General features: G+C 58.2%; 8 protein-coding genes across 8 annotated transcripts; 3 read left to right on the forward strand and 5 right to left on the reverse strand.

Moving 5' to 3' along the window:
- Positions 1-377: 377 nt before the first annotated feature.
- SCHCODRAFT_02273316 (uncharacterized protein) lies at positions 378-811 on the reverse strand. Its single transcript, XM_050342243.1, has one exon. It carries the CDS (start codon positions 638-640, stop codon positions 422-424), a length of 219 nt encoding a protein of 72 aa, XP_050200751.1. The 5' UTR covers positions 641-811; the 3' UTR covers positions 378-421.
- On the reverse strand, positions 758-4718 carry SCHCODRAFT_02499948 (uncharacterized protein; the record flags this gene model as incomplete). The annotated part of the gene is made up of 19 exons (XM_050343093.1): positions 758-808; positions 1852-1941; positions 2390-2522; positions 2769-2815; positions 2968-3030; positions 3332-3457; positions 3547-3586; positions 3640-3667; positions 3731-3755; positions 3808-3842; positions 3900-3925; positions 3977-4002; positions 4053-4070; positions 4179-4240; positions 4287-4341; positions 4391-4414; positions 4468-4511; positions 4565-4575; positions 4639-4718. 19 exons carry the CDS (start codon positions 4716-4718, stop codon positions 758-760), a joined length of 984 nt encoding a protein of 327 aa, XP_050200752.1.
- A 716-nt stretch (positions 4719-5434) lies between these two features.
- On the reverse strand, positions 5435-6233 carry SCHCODRAFT_02624284 (NDUFA12-domain-containing protein; the record flags this gene model as incomplete). The annotated part of the gene is made up of 5 exons (XM_050345232.1): positions 5435-5687; positions 5749-5883; positions 5934-5962; positions 6012-6061; positions 6117-6233. Coding segments are annotated over 5 exons (436 nt in total), but the record flags the coding sequence as incomplete, so codon positions are not given.
- A 303-nt stretch (positions 6234-6536) lies between these two features.
- On the reverse strand, positions 6537-9094 carry SCHCODRAFT_02624288 (uncharacterized protein). Its single transcript, XM_003038222.2, has 2 exons — positions 8682-9094; positions 6537-8633 (listed from the first exon to the last, which is right to left on the reverse strand). The coding sequence occupies exons 1-2, from the start codon at positions 8990-8992 to the stop codon at positions 6878-6880; spliced, it is 2067 nt and encodes a 688-aa protein (XP_003038268.2). The 5' UTR covers positions 8993-9094; the 3' UTR covers positions 6537-6877.
- An 870-nt stretch (positions 9095-9964) lies between these two features.
- SCHCODRAFT_02624289 (uncharacterized protein) lies at positions 9965-13160 on the forward strand. Its single transcript, XM_050345233.1, has 11 exons — positions 9965-10240; positions 10293-10525; positions 10630-11013; positions 11065-11179; positions 11230-11352; positions 11404-11418; positions 11471-11950; positions 12000-12055; positions 12108-12499; positions 12557-12709; positions 12765-13160. The coding sequence occupies exons 1-11, from the start codon at positions 10219-10221 to the stop codon at positions 12967-12969; spliced, it is 2178 nt and encodes a 725-aa protein (XP_050200754.1). The 5' UTR covers positions 9965-10218; the 3' UTR covers positions 12970-13160.
- Positions 13161-13553: 393 nt separating this feature from the next.
- Positions 13554-14472, forward strand: SCHCODRAFT_02273668 (uncharacterized protein). The gene is made up of 3 exons (XM_050342244.1): positions 13554-14087; positions 14151-14342; positions 14431-14472. Exons 1-2 carry the CDS (start codon positions 13673-13675, stop codon positions 14204-14206), a joined length of 471 nt encoding a protein of 156 aa, XP_050200755.1. The 5' UTR covers positions 13554-13672; the 3' UTR covers positions 14207-14342; positions 14431-14472.
- On the forward strand, positions 14210-15996 carry SCHCODRAFT_02540700 (uncharacterized protein). The gene is given in 7 exon segments (XM_003036861.2): positions 14210-14342; positions 14431-14661; positions 14722-14760; positions 14811-14864; positions 14928-15128; positions 15195-15665; positions 15685-15996. 6 exon segments carry the CDS (start codon positions 14650-14652, stop codon positions 15862-15864), a joined length of 957 nt encoding a protein of 318 aa, XP_003036907.1. The 5' UTR covers positions 14210-14342; positions 14431-14649; the 3' UTR covers positions 15865-15996.
- Positions 15980-17334, reverse strand: SCHCODRAFT_02624295 (putative mitochondrial 54S ribosomal protein MNP1). The gene is made up of 6 exons (XM_003038223.2): positions 17284-17334; positions 17181-17233; positions 16975-17113; positions 16829-16915; positions 16660-16776; positions 15980-16506 (listed from the first exon to the last, which is right to left on the reverse strand). Exons 1-6 carry the CDS (start codon positions 17287-17289, stop codon positions 16390-16392), a joined length of 519 nt encoding a protein of 172 aa, XP_003038269.2. The 5' UTR covers positions 17290-17334; the 3' UTR covers positions 15980-16389.
- Positions 17335-17419: the final 85 nt, after the last annotated feature.

Below are 17419 nucleotides of genomic sequence, written 5' to 3' on the forward strand. Positions count from 1 at the left end.
TAGCAGTGGCAGTCGGAGCATCCTCCTTGGCAGCCCCGCCCCAGAGCTTCCAGGAAAGCCTGACAAGCCCATGCTTGTCCGTTTCAGGACGAATGAGGGCGAACAAACAAACAACCTCGGACGGACAAACAATGGCACCCACAACGCCAAACAATGGTCATCCAAGCAAACATGTTCAAACGAGGGACGCTGCCTCGGACACCAGTCCGAGAAGCGAAAGAGTACAAAGCATATACACAGTATCTGCAGCAAGGGTATGTACACAAGCAAGGAAAGCCTGAGCGAAGAAAACAACATCAACACGAAGGTAAGGACTTCGAACAATCGAATATGAGTAGTAGTTCGACAATCGAAGGAAGAAGGCGTAAGCACTGCGAAGGGCCGACCTTCGCAGAGAAGGTAAGTAGCGCGTAAGTAACAACTAGGTAGCACGAAGAAAGCAAGAGCAAAGAACGATAGCGAGTGTGAGTCTCCAAAACCAACCAACCAACCAACAACCTGACCGACGTACAAAAAGGCGTAAAAAGAGAGACAGAGATGAAGGACTTCTTCCTTGCCCAGCGTGGCCACAGACGCCGTCAGACGCCTCGACGCCCTTCCACGCGTCCGCTGAGTTCAACAACTTCCTCCCACAAAACATCGCATAACGTCCGTCCTCGTCAACCCTCTACGACGACCGCCCGCCCCCGCGCGCACCGGCCGTCCATCCATAGATCGTTCTTATCAACCGGTAACGCGCGAAGACCACCATCATCATCTACTGCGCCCCCGTCGCCGTCTCGTGCGTTGTCGATGTCCCGGCGTCGGTCTGGGAGGTAGTGTCAGCATTGTGATACTCATCCTTCAGATGGGTGACAGGAAAAAGGAGGAGATTGGGGCACGGCGAACACCAGAACTTGGAGGGGAAGAGGAAGTGGGAGAAAGAATGAGTGAGGAGAGAGGGCAGGACGGGACCCACCTGCACGCGGCAGGGGGCCGGCCCCTCCGTCAGAAAGGCAGCAGCGCGTCCGTCGAGAGCGGGGACGGGTCCGGGGTGTTGGAGGTGGAGGAGGCGCGGTAGAGAGGTGCAGTGGAGTCCGCGTAGCGCGACGCGGAGGAGTCTGCATGGCGGGATGCGAACGAGGCGCTCGGGTGACGAGACACGGGGGACGTCGGCGTCGGATAGCACGACGCGGGCGAGTGCGGCGAGGGCGCGGGCGCGCACATCGAGAGGTGCGGGACGTGCAGCGCGGGCTCGGGCATGCGGAGGATGGACTCGGAGGGGCGCATGGTCGCATGAGATGTGTGCGATGAGTCCGACGTGTATGTCTCTGAGCTCGGGGCATGGCTGTCGGAGGCGGTGGCATGGTTGTCGGAGCCCGTGGCATGACTGTCGGAGCCCGCGGCATGACTATCGGACCCCGACAGACGAGGCGCGCTGTCCGACAAGCACACCGCCGTCTCGCTCGTCGCCGAGGTAGGCGTCGGTGTCGGCGTGCGCGACCCGCTGCTGTTCACCCGAGGTGTGTCCGGCGGTGAGGCAAGGGGCGTGCCGGGCGGGAAGCGCGGCGAGCGCTCCAAGCTTGAGTCCGCCTGCGCAGACACGGCGTTGAAGTCCGCACGCCCGGTCACCGTGGGCAAGTCCTCTCCATCCTCATCCGACGACGTGGACGACCTCGTCCGCCACGTCGCGCGCTTGTCCAGCCCACTGGACCCTTCCAGGACCCCAAACTCGTCCACGGCCCTCGCCCTCGACCCGCTTGTGTCCACACTCAGGCCGTGTCTCCCCCTCGTGTCCCTCCCTACGCTCCCCCGACTGCCCCTCGCCTCCCGCCCCGTGATCCGCTCCAAGAACCGCTCAGTCAAACGTACCGACTCGCGCAGGTCGTCCTGCGAGCGCTGCTCCTGCTCGCGCACGCGCTCCTGGATGGTCTCGATCTGGACGGAAATGTTCGTCGGGCGCTGGGTGGGAGGGTTAGCGTGCCGTCTTTAAGAAGACTAACAAGTAGCGCAACAACAAGCGACGTCGGAGGGAGTAACAATCGCGGAGAAGCGAAGTGTAAAGCGTAAGACCGGCGAGGGGGAGGATCAGGTCCCAAAGTTCAAGCGACAGGATTAGGAACGCGCGGAAAATGGCGCGAAAGGAACAGGTACAGAAAGAGTAGCAGCAGGTCCGGTCAGCGAGACGAGGGGGCAAGCCGACAGCGAGTCCAGTCAATGACAGACTGCCTGCCGTCGCGGACTTGAAAAGCACAATTCCAACCGCCGGCCGCGGTCAAGGAGCAAAGGGCGAAGAGCATAGACCAGCTGGAGAACAATCCCAGACGAAGCGAAATACAGCCCAGCAAACAGGAACACCATGCAGCGGACACCAAAGTTGTCCAACCATATGCCAAGGCTGTGGACTCACCTGCGATCCGAACGTGCGATTATGTATCGATTTTGACCTGCTCTGCAACGAGAACGATAGGCTTTCGGGGTCGTCGATGAGCTCGCGGATGTCCTTCCGCGCGTTGAGCGTGGCGAGGAGGGAGTTGGAGTATCTGGAGAGGTGCGTGAGTTCGGGGGTCATGACGGCGAGATTACGGGGAGGGGCACGAGAAGGTCGGGGCTGGATGCATACTAATGAACTTACACTGTTAGATCAAGCAAGGTAAGGCCGGCGGGAGAATGTCGAGCAGAAACGTCAGCTAACGAACCCCGAACCGAGGCCAAGTCACGCACGTCTGCCCAGGCTGCGACAGACGATGAGTACCAGGTCGCTTGCGCTGCAGATCAAAAGGGCTTACCTGAAGTAGAACGCGACGTAGATGAGGGTGTCTCCCCAGACCGAGATCTACGCAAGTCCGGATCAGTTAAGGTCGTCTTCAAGGCGGGACTGGAGGCCGCTCGAGTCGCAAAGGGTCGAGCTGATGCTCGCATCGCAACCAAGCAAACCAGGGACGCGAGCGACCAAAGAGGCACCGCGACAACATGGAGAACACTCACGGAGATGAGGGACCCAATGGCGCAGACGCTTGTCAACATACCCGTGCTGACGGCGAACATGATCTGGGTGGTGATTAGCTTAGATGAACAAGCTTGAAGCAACGCTGAAAGCTCGGAAAACATCGGAAGCTTGCGCAACACCGCGAGAGGGCCGCCGCAGATCTGGGGCCGAAGGCCTATGGTAACTCCGCGAAATGAAGTGGGCCATGAGCCTAACGCAATGTTGCGGCGCAAACCGCGAGCTTGAGGTAGTAGATATCGCTAGCACGAGGTAGCAGCAGCGCGGGCTTGGATAATCTTCCGCAGCCCCCAGAAAGCCCACACAAATGTGAAAGCGTGGAAAGAAGTCTCGCCTACTACTCACCAACTTGCTGATCATCGTGTCCGACTTCTTGAACCCTGTGCGCGAGCGGTGCAGGTAATAGAAGAGCCCGGCGGCAATGATGACGTCCGCGACCGCGCCGAGGACGTTGACGGTCATGGAGAGGGGCTGGAGGGGAAAGGATCAGCATAATGACATTGCCCACGGGGGAGGTTTGACAGCAACGCCAGATGCGACGCTAGGCCTTCAAAATGCACCTTCATAGACGAAAGTTGGGACCATGTTTCCAGCTGGAGGCTGCGCGAGGATCAACAACATGGCCTTCACGCATACACAAGACCCCAACTCACGATTTCGCGGTAAAGACGACCGAGCATGCTGCAAGCGTTAATCACTCAGCGACAGCCCTTCACCTGAAAAACACTGCTGCGCTCGACGTACCGAATTCGCTAACCACCAGACCCGTCTGTGGCGCAGATGTCAGTAGCCGGCAAGCGACATAAATGCGGTATACGCACGATGAGGCCCGTCAGCCACTTGCACTTATTGCTCACTGTGGCAGGGCAAATGTCAGCGGAAGGGGCGGAATTGTATATGGGAGGCGACGTACGCTTCCACACCCGCATGGTCAGGAAGCTTGGTCAGAAGTTAGTGTATGTTTGGACGCGGAGGTGGCGTTGTATTCACCCTTGAACTAGCAAGCCGATCATGCCCTGCGAGACGGTCAGACGGCTGCGAAGGAAGATGTACGAGATGAACATACGTTGAACAAGACCTCCAGCTGCACGACAACCCGTCAGTGTTCGATCGTCATTGGGTAGTTCGTTAACGAACCAGTATACTCCTGCGACAACATCAGACTAAGCACGGGATAGACAGAAATGCGAACAAACCAAGTCATGTTGTTGAGGCTACCGGGATTGTTGTAATTTGATACAACGTAGAAGTAGACTGCAAGGATGAGGTGCGACTGGGAGGAGGTTGAAAACCGGCGTACCCGTATGGGAGATCAATATTTGATGCACCGTGTCGAAGACGAATACGAGTAGGACCTGACGCGAAGGTTAATTTCCGAGCCCGACTGGGGACCGACGACCTCACAAGAGCCTTGATGTACCAGACGTCCTGCAGCACGCGTCAGCTAGTGTGGTGCGCGTCCGTCGCGTCCAAGCACGTACCGCCCCATATCGCGTGAAATACCACCAGGTCTGCACGCAGGAGACTGCCGAGCGGTCAGCTTCCGCCATCGAGCATATAATCATCTATCATTCGTACCGCCATACAAGCTGCAACGAAAATCCTCGATCAGATCACATGCGGAAAACCAACATAAGTCACGTCCGACTCACGCTGCTGCACAGAGGGCGCCGACTAGCGACGCGCCGACGGTGTTGTCGACTACCATGTGCGGCTGGGCGTTCATGCTCATCCTGCGCTGGAGGGAGGGGAGGTGGCGCGGACGTGGGAGGAGACAAGGAGAGAAGCGAGGCGACCGGAAAACGGCTGGCCTGCCCGGACGTGCGCCTTATGGTCTTAAGAAACGGCACTAGAGTAAGAAGCGCACGGATGCGCCGCGCTAGCGCGTCAGTATTCGCGCGCGAAAAAAGGGCGCCTCCCGACGTCGTCCCCGTCCTAGTCGTTCCCCAGCGAATGCCAGGTCGTTGGTATTCCGTGCGCGCCGCGATATCGTCCAAGGGGCGGCGCAGGGGAAAGGTGGAAACGCTGCCTGCGCTGAGACTATGTGGCTCCTGCGCGCCAGGGTCCCGAATAGCCCCACGCTCCTGGGGATCCCGTGCCGGCGCCTCGACAGGCTGACACTCTACGTCCGAGGCCTTTCCCGAAGCACACCCATACGTCAACCGGGTGCAGAACGTCGGTCAGAACCTCCCTGACGAGCCCTGGGGTCGTCAAGGCGGCGCATGCTCACGAAAATCGCGCCGATAATGGGGGAAGATATTCCAGCTGACCACGCACCGCACCATGAGACTCCGATGTAAGCCCCACACAGACTGCAGAGGAGCACAAAGCAGACGCTGCCACCCTCGTAGATGCCCGGCGCGTCGATAAAACGGGCACCGGGAGCCGCTCGGGTTCGCCTCGCGGCCCACAGGTCCCTCGGATCACGCCAGGCAGCCAGTCCCGATGATAGGAAAGAACGATTTCCGCTTGCGTCAGGCCAGCACGTCCCGCATCGAGGCGAAAGGTGCGTGGCGCACGCTCAATATATTCATTTCGCACCAGTTGTACACTGTACGCTCGCGGGACCACACTCCGGCGCATGCCGCCCGTCAGCTTACGCCCGGGCGGCCGTCTTGGGCTCCCAGGCCTCGATCTTCGGCTTGACGGTGTTGTACGAGCGGTACGCGCCACGCGTGCCGGAGATGTTCTCCGTCCATTGCTACAAAGGGGGAGGGAAGGCGCGGTTAGAGGGCGTGTGGATTCACGGCACGTGGGCGCACCTGCTTCCAAGGGGGCGACAAATTCTGGACAACGGGGTCCTCAGTCGGGGGCAGCGCGCGGATATGCTGCAGCCATGAGTGCCACTCGGGAGGGATCTGCGAGTTATCTTCGTAGTACTGCTTGCTGATGGAGTCCTGGGTATGCGGTCAACCAGGCGTACACGGCCTCCGATCGGGGTACACACCTGCGCGAAGATGACCCAGCGCTGGCGACCTGGTACAGGTTCAGCAGCCTGATCGAGTTGAGAGAATGGGGTACGCACCTGGCACTTCCTCGCGCGGGTTCATGTTCTCGAAGTACTTGTTGCCGAACCTCGAAGGGAAGGTAAGCACGGATGTATTCTCCGAGCGACAATGCTCGCTCTTACTGGTCCGCGCCAATGAAACGACCAGCCTTGACATCGTTCAAGTGCATGAGCTGCTGGTAGGCGTCGCGCGGGCCGACGCGGTACACATTGCGGACGAACCGCGCGAACGAAGACATGACGGGAGAGTATAATGACGAAAAAGGAAATTAGTGATCCGGGCTATACCAAGTTGACACACGGCCAAACAACGATTGGCCACCGTGAACTTGAGCAAGTGTCATCATTTGAGGGCAAGGCCAGTCTCCTGTGTGCTCGAGTGCTCAGACGTTACGTTGGGCCATCTCCGTTCGTACTATCCAAATTGCTATACCAGGCCCAATCACTCAAAGTCAAACGATTCTCATCACCGGAAACCCATCGCATGCATAGACTATGTCTTTAAGCTAGAATACAAGCTCCGCGAGCTAGTAGATACTGATACCACTATGTACATCGAGAACGAAGGCGACAGTATGTTACGCTCGATGAAGAAGATAAAGGGAATAAAAAGGTTCAAGGAGGCGCGATAGAGGAAAAGAGATAACACTGGCCGCGAAGAGCGAAAGGATGGCCATAGGTAAGAGAACACCAGAAACTGGACTGGTAAGGAAACACCGGCCACTCTAAGAAAGCGGCCGCATGGAGACAACAGAAACTAGCGGTATATGTAGTAGATTTCGTACACTTGTTCTTCATTTCGTTCTTGGTCCTGCCCACACACAGCACTCTGCACTCGCGAAACCCTGCTCGCGCCTGCGTGCCCGAGAGCACACGACGACCCACTAGTCCGCGTACAGCACGTACTTGTCCGTCGAGTCTATCCACGCGCGCAGCTCGTCGTCCGTGGCGATGGTGATGTCCTTCTCGCCCGCCCGATAGTGCAAGTATTGCACGTCCCCGCCCAGCCGCGCCTCGATCTTGAGCGTCAGCTCCTTGATCCCGACCTGCGGGTGCACGCGGATCGCCACCAAGTCGTCCGACACCCGGTCGAAGATCTTGATCTTGATGAACGCCGGCGACGGGTTCGCGCCCGAGATTGGCGGGTTCGTCGCAGTGGACTGCGACCGCGAGCGCGTCTGCACCTCGGACGCGCGCGAGTGCATCTCCGAGGAGCGCGACGAGGCGGCGGTCACGGAAGATGAGGTCGCCCACTTCGAGGAGTGGGCACCGTCGAGCGTGGGCGATGTCCCGCGCGAGTCGGGGTAGTTGTGGCGGCCGAGGGAGGACTGCGAGCCGTTTCGCTGGTGATTCTGGACGTGCGCGTGCATCCTGAGGTTGTCGGTGGACGGGGTGGACTGCGCGTAGGGGTGTCGCTGCTGGGAGGATTGGTGCCGGTCCGGCGCGGGCGGGGCGTAACGGTCGTCATAGTCATCGTGGTCATCAACGTTGAGGCGCTGCATCTGGTCGTTCAGTTCGTAATCGTTCTGGCGGTACGAGTCCAGCTCCTCCAGCTCGTCGTAGCGTGGCTCGAGGTGGTTCTCCACGTCGCCGGGCTTGAGGGCGAGGAACTCGCGTACGAGCACGTGCTCCACGACCGAGCGTGCGCCAATCTTCGTGAGGTCGCAAAGCTGGTGCAGGTACTCGTTAAGCTCTTCTCGCCGAGTCTGCGTCAGCTCGTTGTCGACATGCGCGGCCGGCCCGGGCATGAATGGTAGAATTCGCTCGTCGCCCTCGCGCCCGGCTTCTCGGGGAAAGGCTTCCAGCAAACTGACCTGGAAGTCGTAGAAGTCGTTGTACACGCGGAAGAGCACCAGTTGCTTCGCTGGTGGAAGCTGATTGGAGCCTGGCAGAGGGTATGGCTGGTAGATGGCGTCCACCCGGAACCAGTACTCGTCCATCTCGAAGTGGAACGAGACGCACTCCGCCTTGAGCAGCAGCCCCTCCGGCAAAGGCTCCACCGGGGGCACCTCAGGCTCCTGCGGCGGATCGTCTGGGTACTGCGTAGGCGGTGAGGATGGGAAGTAATTATCACGCTGCGACTGTGATGGCTGGGATTGATGGCGCGGATGATACAAGCCGTTCTCATGGTGCTGTTGCGGAACCTGCGGCGGCTGGTGCATCGATTGCGGATGCCCGAAGGGCGTGCTCGGTACGGACTGCGACTGGCGAGCGTGGGGACCGTCGAGGACACCGAGGGCGATGCTGTTCTGCTTGTACGAGTACATCTTCTTCTTCCAGTCCTCAACCCGGGGCACGATGCCGCTGTCCATGAGCGACTGGACGTCCTGCACGGGCTTGCCGGTAGTGGGGTCGTGCACCTCGACGAAGGAAACGGGGATGAGACCGGGGCGGCCTAGGCGACCGATCGGTTTCGCGACGAACCACTCGCGATTCGACTGCGCAACGACGGTTACTGAGTCCCCCCGCTTTGCGTCCAATTCATCCGCACGCTCGGCGACAAAGTCATGCTGCACCACGGCGTAGAAGATTTGTGTGCCCGACTTGCGGGACGGCATCGGCGGGAGGTCGCTGGTGGGGGGCTTAGGGGAGGAGTGGGGGAAGCCGCCATCGCCGCCGCCTATCTGCGATACACGCGAACTGCAACGGAGGTGAGCTAGCAGTTGAGGGGAAGTAAAGGCCACGCACGCAGTGTTGGGTTTAGAGAATTCCTCGAACATCGCACACGGCACCAGGCCGCGCGCGCCCGTCGCGGGATTGTGTGCTTCGTACCATGGCTGGCCGTCCGGCCCCGTTACCGAGCCGTTCACATAAAAGAAGTCGCCCTTCTTGAAGGGGAGTTCCTGCGCTGCCCGAGGCCTGTGAGTTGAGAGAGCACGGATGACCTTCTGAGGGGGGAGGATAGAGGAGGGCGGCTTGGAGACCGCGGGTAACGGTAACGGCGTAGATATCTGGCTTCGGATCGAGTCCTTGTTCGCAGACTTTCGGAAGGACTTCATGGGAGGAGATGGGGCGCCTAGGCTGGTGTCGCTGAGGACAGATGTGCGCAGCAGGGGCGTCCGTACAGAGTTCGTGACCGCGCCGGTCAAGAGCGTATGCGGCCACGTGGGAAGATGAACCAACTTTGATGGATTTGGTGTTGTCCAATGTGTTTGTCGATCACGTCGACGGCGAGCTTTGCGTGCTTCGCGGGAAGACTTAGGGAGGGAACTTGCAAGGTCTCGGATTTATACAAGGGCTAACGGCGGCAGTGCACCCTCTACTAAGGTATACAAATGTCCATTTCGATCTGCTTATCGAGTCTGATCTGAACAATAACGTTACTCTATGCGCGCCCGCCAGATGTCGAGCAGCCCCTGCGGAGCTCGGTAAGGAGGTCTGGGTGGTGATTGGTGATTGAAAGCCGCTAAGGGAATCGGCAGTCCTTTGTGGCGGGGGGCATGCTATATGATCATGACTTGGTATCGGCGCTTCGAGAGTGCAGAGCCTTGGATAATGCCCGACGTCTTCGCGCATCTCAGGACTCTCCATTGGGAAGGAGTCGTGTCGTGGAAGGTCGGTACATACCGGACGGAGGCACACTCATAAGCATTGAAGACGTAGGACCGCGTCTCATGACGGGATAACAAGGCGCCTGAGTGCTCACAGGAAGATCGGTATCCGCTTTACAGGCGCGATAGCTTCATTGCCGCAGTACAAGGGGACGCTTCCCGTAAGTCGAGGCATGTTACAAGGACAAGTCATCGAGCTCGCCGCTCGATGACGGGCAGCGGTGAGGTACTTAGCTTGGTTTGGACGAGGACTTAGAGGACCGGAACATCGTTAGCACCGACACAAGGCCTTGTAGCACAAGATTAGCGCGCGTAACGTGTAGAACCACAAAGCGCGGTCATCCTGCCAGCGCAGGCCATCGTCGAGAAGGTACGCCCCGAGGCCAGAAGCGCGATTTCATTTACTGAGCGGAGAGTGGCACATAGTCGCAATAAGGAAGCTGAGAGAGAATTATCGAGCGATGATCCAAATGCTCGTGAGCCAGACGAGGTGTCGCCTTTGTGGCTGGGAACAAGTTGAAGTTGAACATCCGCGTTTGGAAGGGCTTGTTCGGCGATTCGGTCCAAGCTGTGGAGGCCACAGGTAAATAGGCGACAATTTTGTCAGGCGCTGACGCCGGCGACACCGCGCGCGCGTCTCATCAACACATACCGGTCCACCGTCTCTGCCCACCATGGCGGCACGAAAACTACAGAGTGCGCCTCGGAAACAATGACAAAGGTGTACCCGTATTGACCGCGCGTCCAGCCGAGATCGACCGCACCTTGAAGAAGGTCGCGGAGGGCGTCGAGCTGTTCGAGGGCATATACGACAAGATGCAGGCGTCGACGAACCAGACGCAGAAGGAGAAGCTCGAGCTTGACTTGAAGACGCAGATTAAGAAGTTGCAACGGCTACGAGACCAGATCAAGACCTGGGTCGCGAGCAACGACATCAAGGACAAGTCCCAATTGCTGGAGAACCGTAGGCTCATCGAGACGGTGCGTATACCCTACATGGCCCATCATACATCCTCCATCGCCCAGCGCGCCTCTGCGCGTACTTCCACTCTGTCAGTGGCGCGTGCTGATCGCCCATTGTTCAGCAAATGGAGAAGTTCAAGGCCTGCGAGAAGGAGATGAAGACGAAGGCCTTCTCCAAGGAGGGCCTAACACAAGCCGCGAAACTCGATCCGAAGGAGCAGGAGAAGGAGGAGGCGATGCAGTGGCTGCAGTCCATGGTGGAGGAGCTGCAGATGCAGGTCGAGGCCGCGGAAGCGCAGGTCGAGGCGTTGCAAAGTACGGGGAAGAAGAAGAAGGCCTCAAACACGGCGGGCCGGATGGAGGAGCTCGAGCAGCTGAACGATCGCAGAAAGTGGCACATCAGCCGACTGGAGATCATATTACGACTGCTCAACAATGGCTCTTTGACGACGGACCGGGTCAATGCGTTGAAGGATGATGTGCAGTACTTCGTGGAGAGCAACACGGTGCGTGTCACTATCTGTGTGGCGCGGATACGATGACTGACGGTCACGCAGGAAGAGGACTTCGACGAGGACGAGGGCATCTACGATGAGTTGAGACTCGACGAAGAGGAAGAGAAGTTCGGCTTGTTGAATGACGAGGATGACGCATCGGAATCGGCCAGTGAAGGTATTGTGCCGCCCTGTCGACCTTGCGCTGCCTCTGATTGAGATGACCAGACTTGCCGCCTCGAACACCCGTCAAACACAAGCACGAGAAGGAGAAAGACAAGGAGAAAGATGTCGAGCACAAGCGCGAGCAGGAGAGTCCGGTACTCAAGAAGGCGAACATCTCATTACGAAGTGCGTCGGTCTTCTTTGGTTTCGACCTGTTCATTGACAAGGACCCTGCAGAACCTTCTGTCGATGGTACGCGTATTCATTGCTGGCTTATAGGCCATCCATCAAACATCCCCCTTAGCCAAACCTCCTCCGAACTTTGTGCAACAACCCATGTCGAGCATATTAAAGGCAGGCCTGTCCACGACGCAACCGGCACCGCGCCCACCAGCACAACTTCCGCCAATAAAGTACGCGCAGATGGCAGCGCAAGCGGTAAACCAGTCAACCCCGTCAACGGCACAACCCACGACCACACCGTCAACAAGCACAACAACGGTATCAGCATCGCAATCGACACCGCAAACTGCGCCTTCACAATCGCCGTCAATACCACCATCGACGTCGGACCAGCAGTCGCACGCGCCGTCATCGCCTAGCTTCACGCACCCGTCCGTGACGAGTCCAATGATGTCCTCGGCGGCCTCAGTATCACAAATACCGGATGGGTCTTTGGCCTCAGAACAACAATCACCATCGTTGTCAGAAGCTGTTGCGCCTAGCTCAAGAAGCGGTTCCGCTGCCGCCGCATCACCGCAAAAGTTGACTGCGACGCGGAAAGGTGCTTTTCCTCGCAGCGCTCCCTACGCATTTCTAATCGACTATCGCAGAATCCGTATCATCTGAATCTCAGGCGGCACCTGTGGCACCTCCAGGCGTCACTCCAGTAAGCGAGCAAGATCCACACTTGCGTGCTTCGCTCACTCATTTACGTCTAGCCTGCGGACACGACGCAGACGCAACAGCTTCCTGCCTCCACATCAAACGGCGGTCCCGCGACGTCACCGCTGCCGCAACAGCTGCAGGCCTCCGTCACGCCGGCAACACCAGGCGCAGGCGCGACTGCATCCCCTGCACCGATCGGCGCGCAGCCTGTCGTTCCTCCTGGCGTCAAGCCGCCCACATCGCAGAGCGAGGGCATGCTCGCGCCGCCTCAGCCGGGCCAGCAGACGCAACAGCAGCAGCGCAACTTGACTTCGCTGTCGGACCTCGTTGTCTCGTACGAGAACGCGAAGCAGAAGGCGAACGTGCGGATGTCGAACTTGGACCAGGTGCACAAGATGCTGGAGGGCGGGTACAGCAACCTGCCCCAGCCGGCGGATACGGATAAGTGAGTGCTCTTTGCGCAATGTGAATGATCGGAGTGTTGACTGAACTGTTCTTGTAGGCCGAAGTACTATGTGCCCAGGAACCCTTACCAGACGCCGGCGTACTACCCGCAAGTACCGCATCCGTACCTCAGCACGCCGCGTGCGTTCACCAATATGGACGTAGAGACGCTCTTCTACGTCTTCTACTACCTCCCAGGGACTTACCAGCAGTACGTCTACTCATCCCCACCGCTTCCACCACGAATAGCTGACGCACCGTCTCAGGTTCCTCGCTGCCAGGGAGCTCAAGCGGCAGTCGTGGCGCTTCCATGTCAAGTACCTCACGTGGTTCCAGCGGCACTCGGAACCGCAGGCGATCACGGAGGAGTACGAGCAGGGCGTGTACGTGTACTTTGACTGGGAGGGCTCGTGGTGCCAGCGCAAGAAGAGCGACTTCCGGTTCGAGTACAGGTACCTTTCCGAGGACTAGGTACTTATCTCGTGGGGTGCGAGCTCGAGATCCTCAGCAGGGGTTTATTGGTCTCCCTGGTGGGGTATATTGTTGTGCGCGGAGCAAGGGTCTCTGGACGCTGTATTTCGACTCCGATATGTCTATATTGTTTTTATTGCCTACTGCCTTGAGCGCAACGTACTGCGCAATGAAGATCGTCTTACTGTTCCTTTGTAAGCTGGGCCTAGCGCGCTCTTGTGGAAGCAAGCACCCTGCTCAGCGGCAGTGGCCCTGGAAGCACCGGGCCGCTAGCGAACTCTTCGAGTTGTACTCTAGGCTTGTTTTGATACCTGCTTTCATCTCTGAAAAGCCTCTTCTGCTAATCGGGCCTTATTCTTCAATGCTGCTCCGAGCAACGCGTGTACCTACTCGCTTTCAAACTTCTCCTAGCTTAGGGGGCCAGTATCACAAGCCCTGCGCCAGTGGACTGAAGAGAGCTATACTGTGCGCCATCGTGTATCCTAGTCCCTTCCGCGGTCACGAGGTGTCCTCTATGGTCCTATGCTCTTGCTCTAGGTCATCCACGCGCCCCCAGCAGCTCCCGTTCGCGAGAAAAGCTCGGTGGAAAATGGGTATAAGTATAGGGTACGTTTTGGTACTTTCGTAGTCGGGATGGCAGAGCGGTCATAACCCCCCATCCCGAACTACTCAAAGACCCTGGCCGGGCCAAGATACAAAAAAAATGGCTCTGCTGCAGCAACCCAAAGAATCGGACTGGATTGGACTGGACTGGTTTCACAGAGCTACGCGCCTGGGCAAGATCTACGGACTTGTTTTTGCTTCTCTTCCAGGGCAAAGTCTGCTCGTCCTGTGTGGCGAGGAACTGGTCATCGGCATTCCAGAGAGAGGGTCAGATGGCTGGCACGTGATGTTTGCGGCACGTTCCGCGTTCGAACCTGCCCCAGTGGCAGATTTCGGCCGAGTGTCGATTCCTCTTTGGTTCTGCCTGCCTCGGTATAGTATGTGCATGCCCTCCGACCGACTGTTTCGCGCGCTTTTCGCAGTATCATTCGTTTCACCTGGGCCTGCCTCGCGCCTAGTACATGGCTCCGAACGAAGGCGCTCGAGAGAGGTATATGACCGGTCTAAGCGTCACCGTTAAGTCTTTGACTTTCACCCTCAGCTATGAGGACCGCGCTAGCTAACCCTTCTGCATCCAGACCGCAATGGACGTGCTGCATCCTGCCGCGTCAGGCTGACCATCAAGCTGTGGTGACATCCGATACGCACGCTCTGCTGTTGCGCTCTCAATCAATCAAGTTGAACGATCCTGTCTTCGCCTGCGTTCAACGAGATGCCCATCCTCACCGAATCGATGCTATCGAATCTCATTTCGGCCTCTCAGTCGTCAGGTCAGTCTTCATATCGCTCTACTACACGTCACATGCCATCGATACCCCTTCTATACTCAGCACTGATCTCCCATGGGCCCATCAATAGAAGCTGTATAGAACATGCACTTACGGCGTGTGGGCGTTCGGGCAGCGCTTATAAGGCCTTCCGTTGGATCACCGCCACAATTGCACCCTCACTTTCATCTCTCGCCTCACGAAAGCTACGCCTCGCCCTCTCGACCTGCGCATCTCAGCCTTGCGCCTGCGCCACAATCTCTACATAGGCGCCGCCATCTATAGCCTAAAAGCCTGTGATTAGATCTCAATGCAGCAGGCAGTAAGCGCCCTCAAGCGCCCGACATATTGCCTCCTCTGACTGACGCGTTAACACTTGCAGACACACACCCTAGCGTCTTCTTCTGACGTCGAGTACGAGGTGAGTTGGGCTATGCGACCTCCCAGTAATAATGTACTGAGGTCGAATAGGCCTCTGGGAGCAAGAGCACCGCCGACAGTATGCAGCAAGCGCCGGATATCTTGGTGCGTTGGTATTCGACCTGACCGCACATTCTCCCGTCATCTCATACTTTCGTCTGTCCATAGATTGCCACAAACGGTTCCTCGAACGCGGCGAGCGATAGCACCCTCGCCACATTACCGGCAAGCAACGCGCCCGCGACCTCGGAACACATACCCCAAGCTTCCCTTCCCTGGCCTGACCTCATCTTCGTCAAGCTGTTCGCCGACCATCATCCCGCGCCTTGTTACCGCCTGTGCGAGGAGGTCGACACCTTGCTGCTTTGGGTGCGTAGTTCCATACCCTTGCCCACCCGTGTAGTGACTGACGCCATGCTGGCGCCTATTGCACAGGCCTTCCTCCTCTCCATGATCCACGCCGCTTTCGTCGTAGTCGGCCTACAAGGCCTCACGAAGCAGCCCGAAGGTCTCCCAACGGAGTACCTGCGCGAGATTCTGGCGCTTGTGAACAACTCGAGGGCAACGATGAACAGCACCGCGGCCGCCACCCTCGAGCCAGCGCTTATTGCTCTGGAAGGTCTCCTCGTTGAAAGGCAGAATGTCACCGGCCTCGCGCACGACGTCCATGTGGGTGTGAACGACCTCAACGTGTTCTGGCTCGCGGGGCTAGCGCTCAGCCTCGCGGCGTTGCTCGTGGGGATGATGTGCAGGCAGTGGTTGGGGGAGCTTGTGTGTGCGCGTTCGGCCCACGGTTCAAGCAACTCTCCGCACAGCGCTTTCCCCACCTCCATGAACGCTTCCCCCATCTCCATGAACGCTTCCCCCACCCCCATGAACAAGTTCCCCTCAATCATGTACTTTTGGGTGAGCGTCCTCGTCACAGATTGCGCTCCTGCTCTCCTCCGCCTTGCGTCCCTGCTCTTCGTTGGAGGCGTGGTGCAAATCTTGTGGCAGCAGCTTCGGCCCTGCCTTCCGCATGCACTGCTCGAGCACCTTCCGCCAGCTTTGCTCGATCATCTTCCTTGCGCAGACGCTGTCTTTGCCGGCGTTCTACCTCTTGTGATCGACTTGACGATCGAAGTGTTGCATGCTCGCACTTCCAAGAAGTACCTGTCGACGCCACCTGTTTATCTTCAAGCACCTGGACCAGAGCCTGTACCCGCAACGCCTCGACGACGGATAGGACGGTCCCGGGTTCGGAGGGCTGCATTGAAGGCCGAAAGGTATGGAGTGAAGAGCAGCGCGTACCGTCAACGCAAGGCTGCCCGTCCATACAAGCGCTCACCTACGGAAGTAAGCTGAATGGCACTACTGAGTGATGTAGACACGTCGGAAGACGGCGATTAGCGTGTACGAAGGCGAAATGTTGCAGTTTATGTTAGACGATGCAATGGGCCGAAGGATCCCAATTATGATATATAGAATTGTATACCTTACCCCATGTACCCTTAGAGCCTGTGAAACGAAACCAACAGACTTGGATTTGCATGAAGCACGCCTTCCATATGCGCATGATGTATGAGCAGTGGATTAGGAGGATGGATCCATAGGGGGTAAGCTAGAAGGCCAGAGTGTGACATGAGGGTGTCTACTCGAGCTTGACGACGGCGCCGAGGGCCTCGAAGGCCTTCTGGAGCTTTTCTGCGTCCTCCTTCGTCACGTTCTCCTTCAGCACCTTTGGCACGCCCTCGACGAACTTCTTGGCCTGTGGGGAGGAGGTGAGCAACATGCTTAATGATACAAGTGCAGAGGGGTGCAAAGAACATTCATGGAGCACGAGGAGTGGTTTCAAGGGAAGGGGGAATGACGTTGAGGGGGTGACATCGATACCTAGGGAGGAGAGTGATGGGACACGCACGTCAATGAGCGTCAAGTTGGGGACGATGGCCTTGACCTCGCGGATGATCTTGGGCTTCGCGGCAGCGTCGAAAGACTCAAGCTTGACGTTGAAGACTGTCTTCTCCTTGACCTCCTCCTGAAGTTGCGTCAGCACATATGTTCGCTGTACACGACTTTACACAACGCACCTTGGGCGCCGCGTCTTCTGCTGGTGCGGCAGCAGCAGCCGGTGCCGCCGCCGCGGGCATGGCAATCTCCTGGATGTTTAACCGCTCCTGCAAAGGGATACGGTTTGAGTGGCAAGTCCTGTGGCGGCAACGCGTACGCGACGCACCTTGAGCGCGGTAACAAGGTCTGCGGCCTGCAGCAATGTCAAGCCAGAGATGTCGTCTACTATCCGGTTGATGGTCTCCGACGCCGGCTTGGCCGCCGCTGCTGCCTGGAAAGCGCGCGGGGAGGTCGAGAAGCGTGCCCTAGGGAACGCACAAGGTTATAACGCGTCGGGAAGTATTGACGAGCTGCGTGCGGAGAGGCGCTCACCGGGAGGCGACGGAGGTGCGGGAGAGGGCGCGGAGCGCGGCGGAGGAGCGGGACTGCTAAGTTGTGAGCAACTCAGACGTTTTTGGAGTCGGTGGGGACGTACGGCCATGTCTGAGGGAGTCGGCGCGGAGGACGAGGAGAACACCTGGAGAACGCGGATTTTCGGCGTTTGTTTGGATGTGTTCCGGTGAGCCACGCGCTCCTGCGCACGCGACGTTTCGGCATATCCCGAATGTCGA

This window comes from Schizophyllum commune (assembly GCF_000143185.2).
Source record: "Schizophyllum commune H4-8 unplaced genomic scaffold SCHCOscaffold_5, whole genome shotgun sequence".
Classification (NCBI taxonomy): domain Eukaryota; kingdom Fungi; phylum Basidiomycota; class Agaricomycetes; order Agaricales; family Schizophyllaceae; genus Schizophyllum; species Schizophyllum commune.

Bases quoted from the DNA above. Each gene is read 5' to 3' on its own strand.
- SCHCODRAFT_02273316 (XM_050342243.1), bottom strand. From the start codon at position 640: ATGTTTTGTGGGAGGAAGTTGTTGAACTCAGCGGACGCGTGGAAGGGC.
- SCHCODRAFT_02624288 (XM_003038222.2), bottom strand. From the start codon at position 8,992: ATGAAGTCCTTCCGAAAGTCTGCGAACAAGGACTCGATCCGAAGCCAG. The intron at 8,634-8,681 runs GTGCGTGGCCTT...CCTCCGTTGCAG, and splicing joins TTCTCTAAACCCAACACTGC to TTCGCGTGTATCGCAGATAG.
- SCHCODRAFT_02624289 (XM_050345233.1), top strand. From the start codon at position 10,219: ATGGCGGCACGAAAACTACAGA. The intron at 10,241-10,292 runs GTGCGCCTCGGA...CCGCGCGTCCAG, and splicing joins GGCGGCACGAAAACTACAGA to CCGAGATCGACCGCACCTTG. The intron at 11,014-11,064 runs GTGCGTGTCACT...ACGGTCACGCAG, and splicing joins ACTTCGTGGAGAGCAACACG to GAAGAGGACTTCGACGAGGA.
- SCHCODRAFT_02273668 (XM_050342244.1), top strand. From the start codon at position 13,673: ATGGCTCTGCTGCAGCAACCCAAAGAATCGGACTGGATTGGACTGGAC. The intron at 14,088-14,150 runs GTTAAGTCTTTG...TTCTGCATCCAG, and splicing joins TGACCGGTCTAAGCGTCACC to ACCGCAATGGACGTGCTGCA.
- SCHCODRAFT_02540700 (XM_003036861.2), top strand. The intron at 14,865-14,927 runs GTGCGTTGGTAT...GTCTGTCCATAG, and splicing joins AGCAAGCGCCGGATATCTTG to ATTGCCACAAACGGTTCCTC. The intron at 15,129-15,194 runs GTGCGTAGTTCC...CCTATTGCACAG, and splicing joins TCGACACCTTGCTGCTTTGG to GCCTTCCTCCTCTCCATGAT.
- SCHCODRAFT_02624295 (XM_003038223.2), bottom strand. The intron at 16,777-16,828 runs GTGCGTTGTGTA...ACGCAACTTCAG, and splicing joins CAGAAGACGCGGCGCCCAAG to GAGGAGGTCAAGGAGAAGAC. The intron at 16,507-16,659 runs GTGCGTGTCCCA...TCCTCCCCACAG, and splicing joins CCAACTTGACGCTCATTGAC to GCCAAGAAGTTCGTCGAGGG.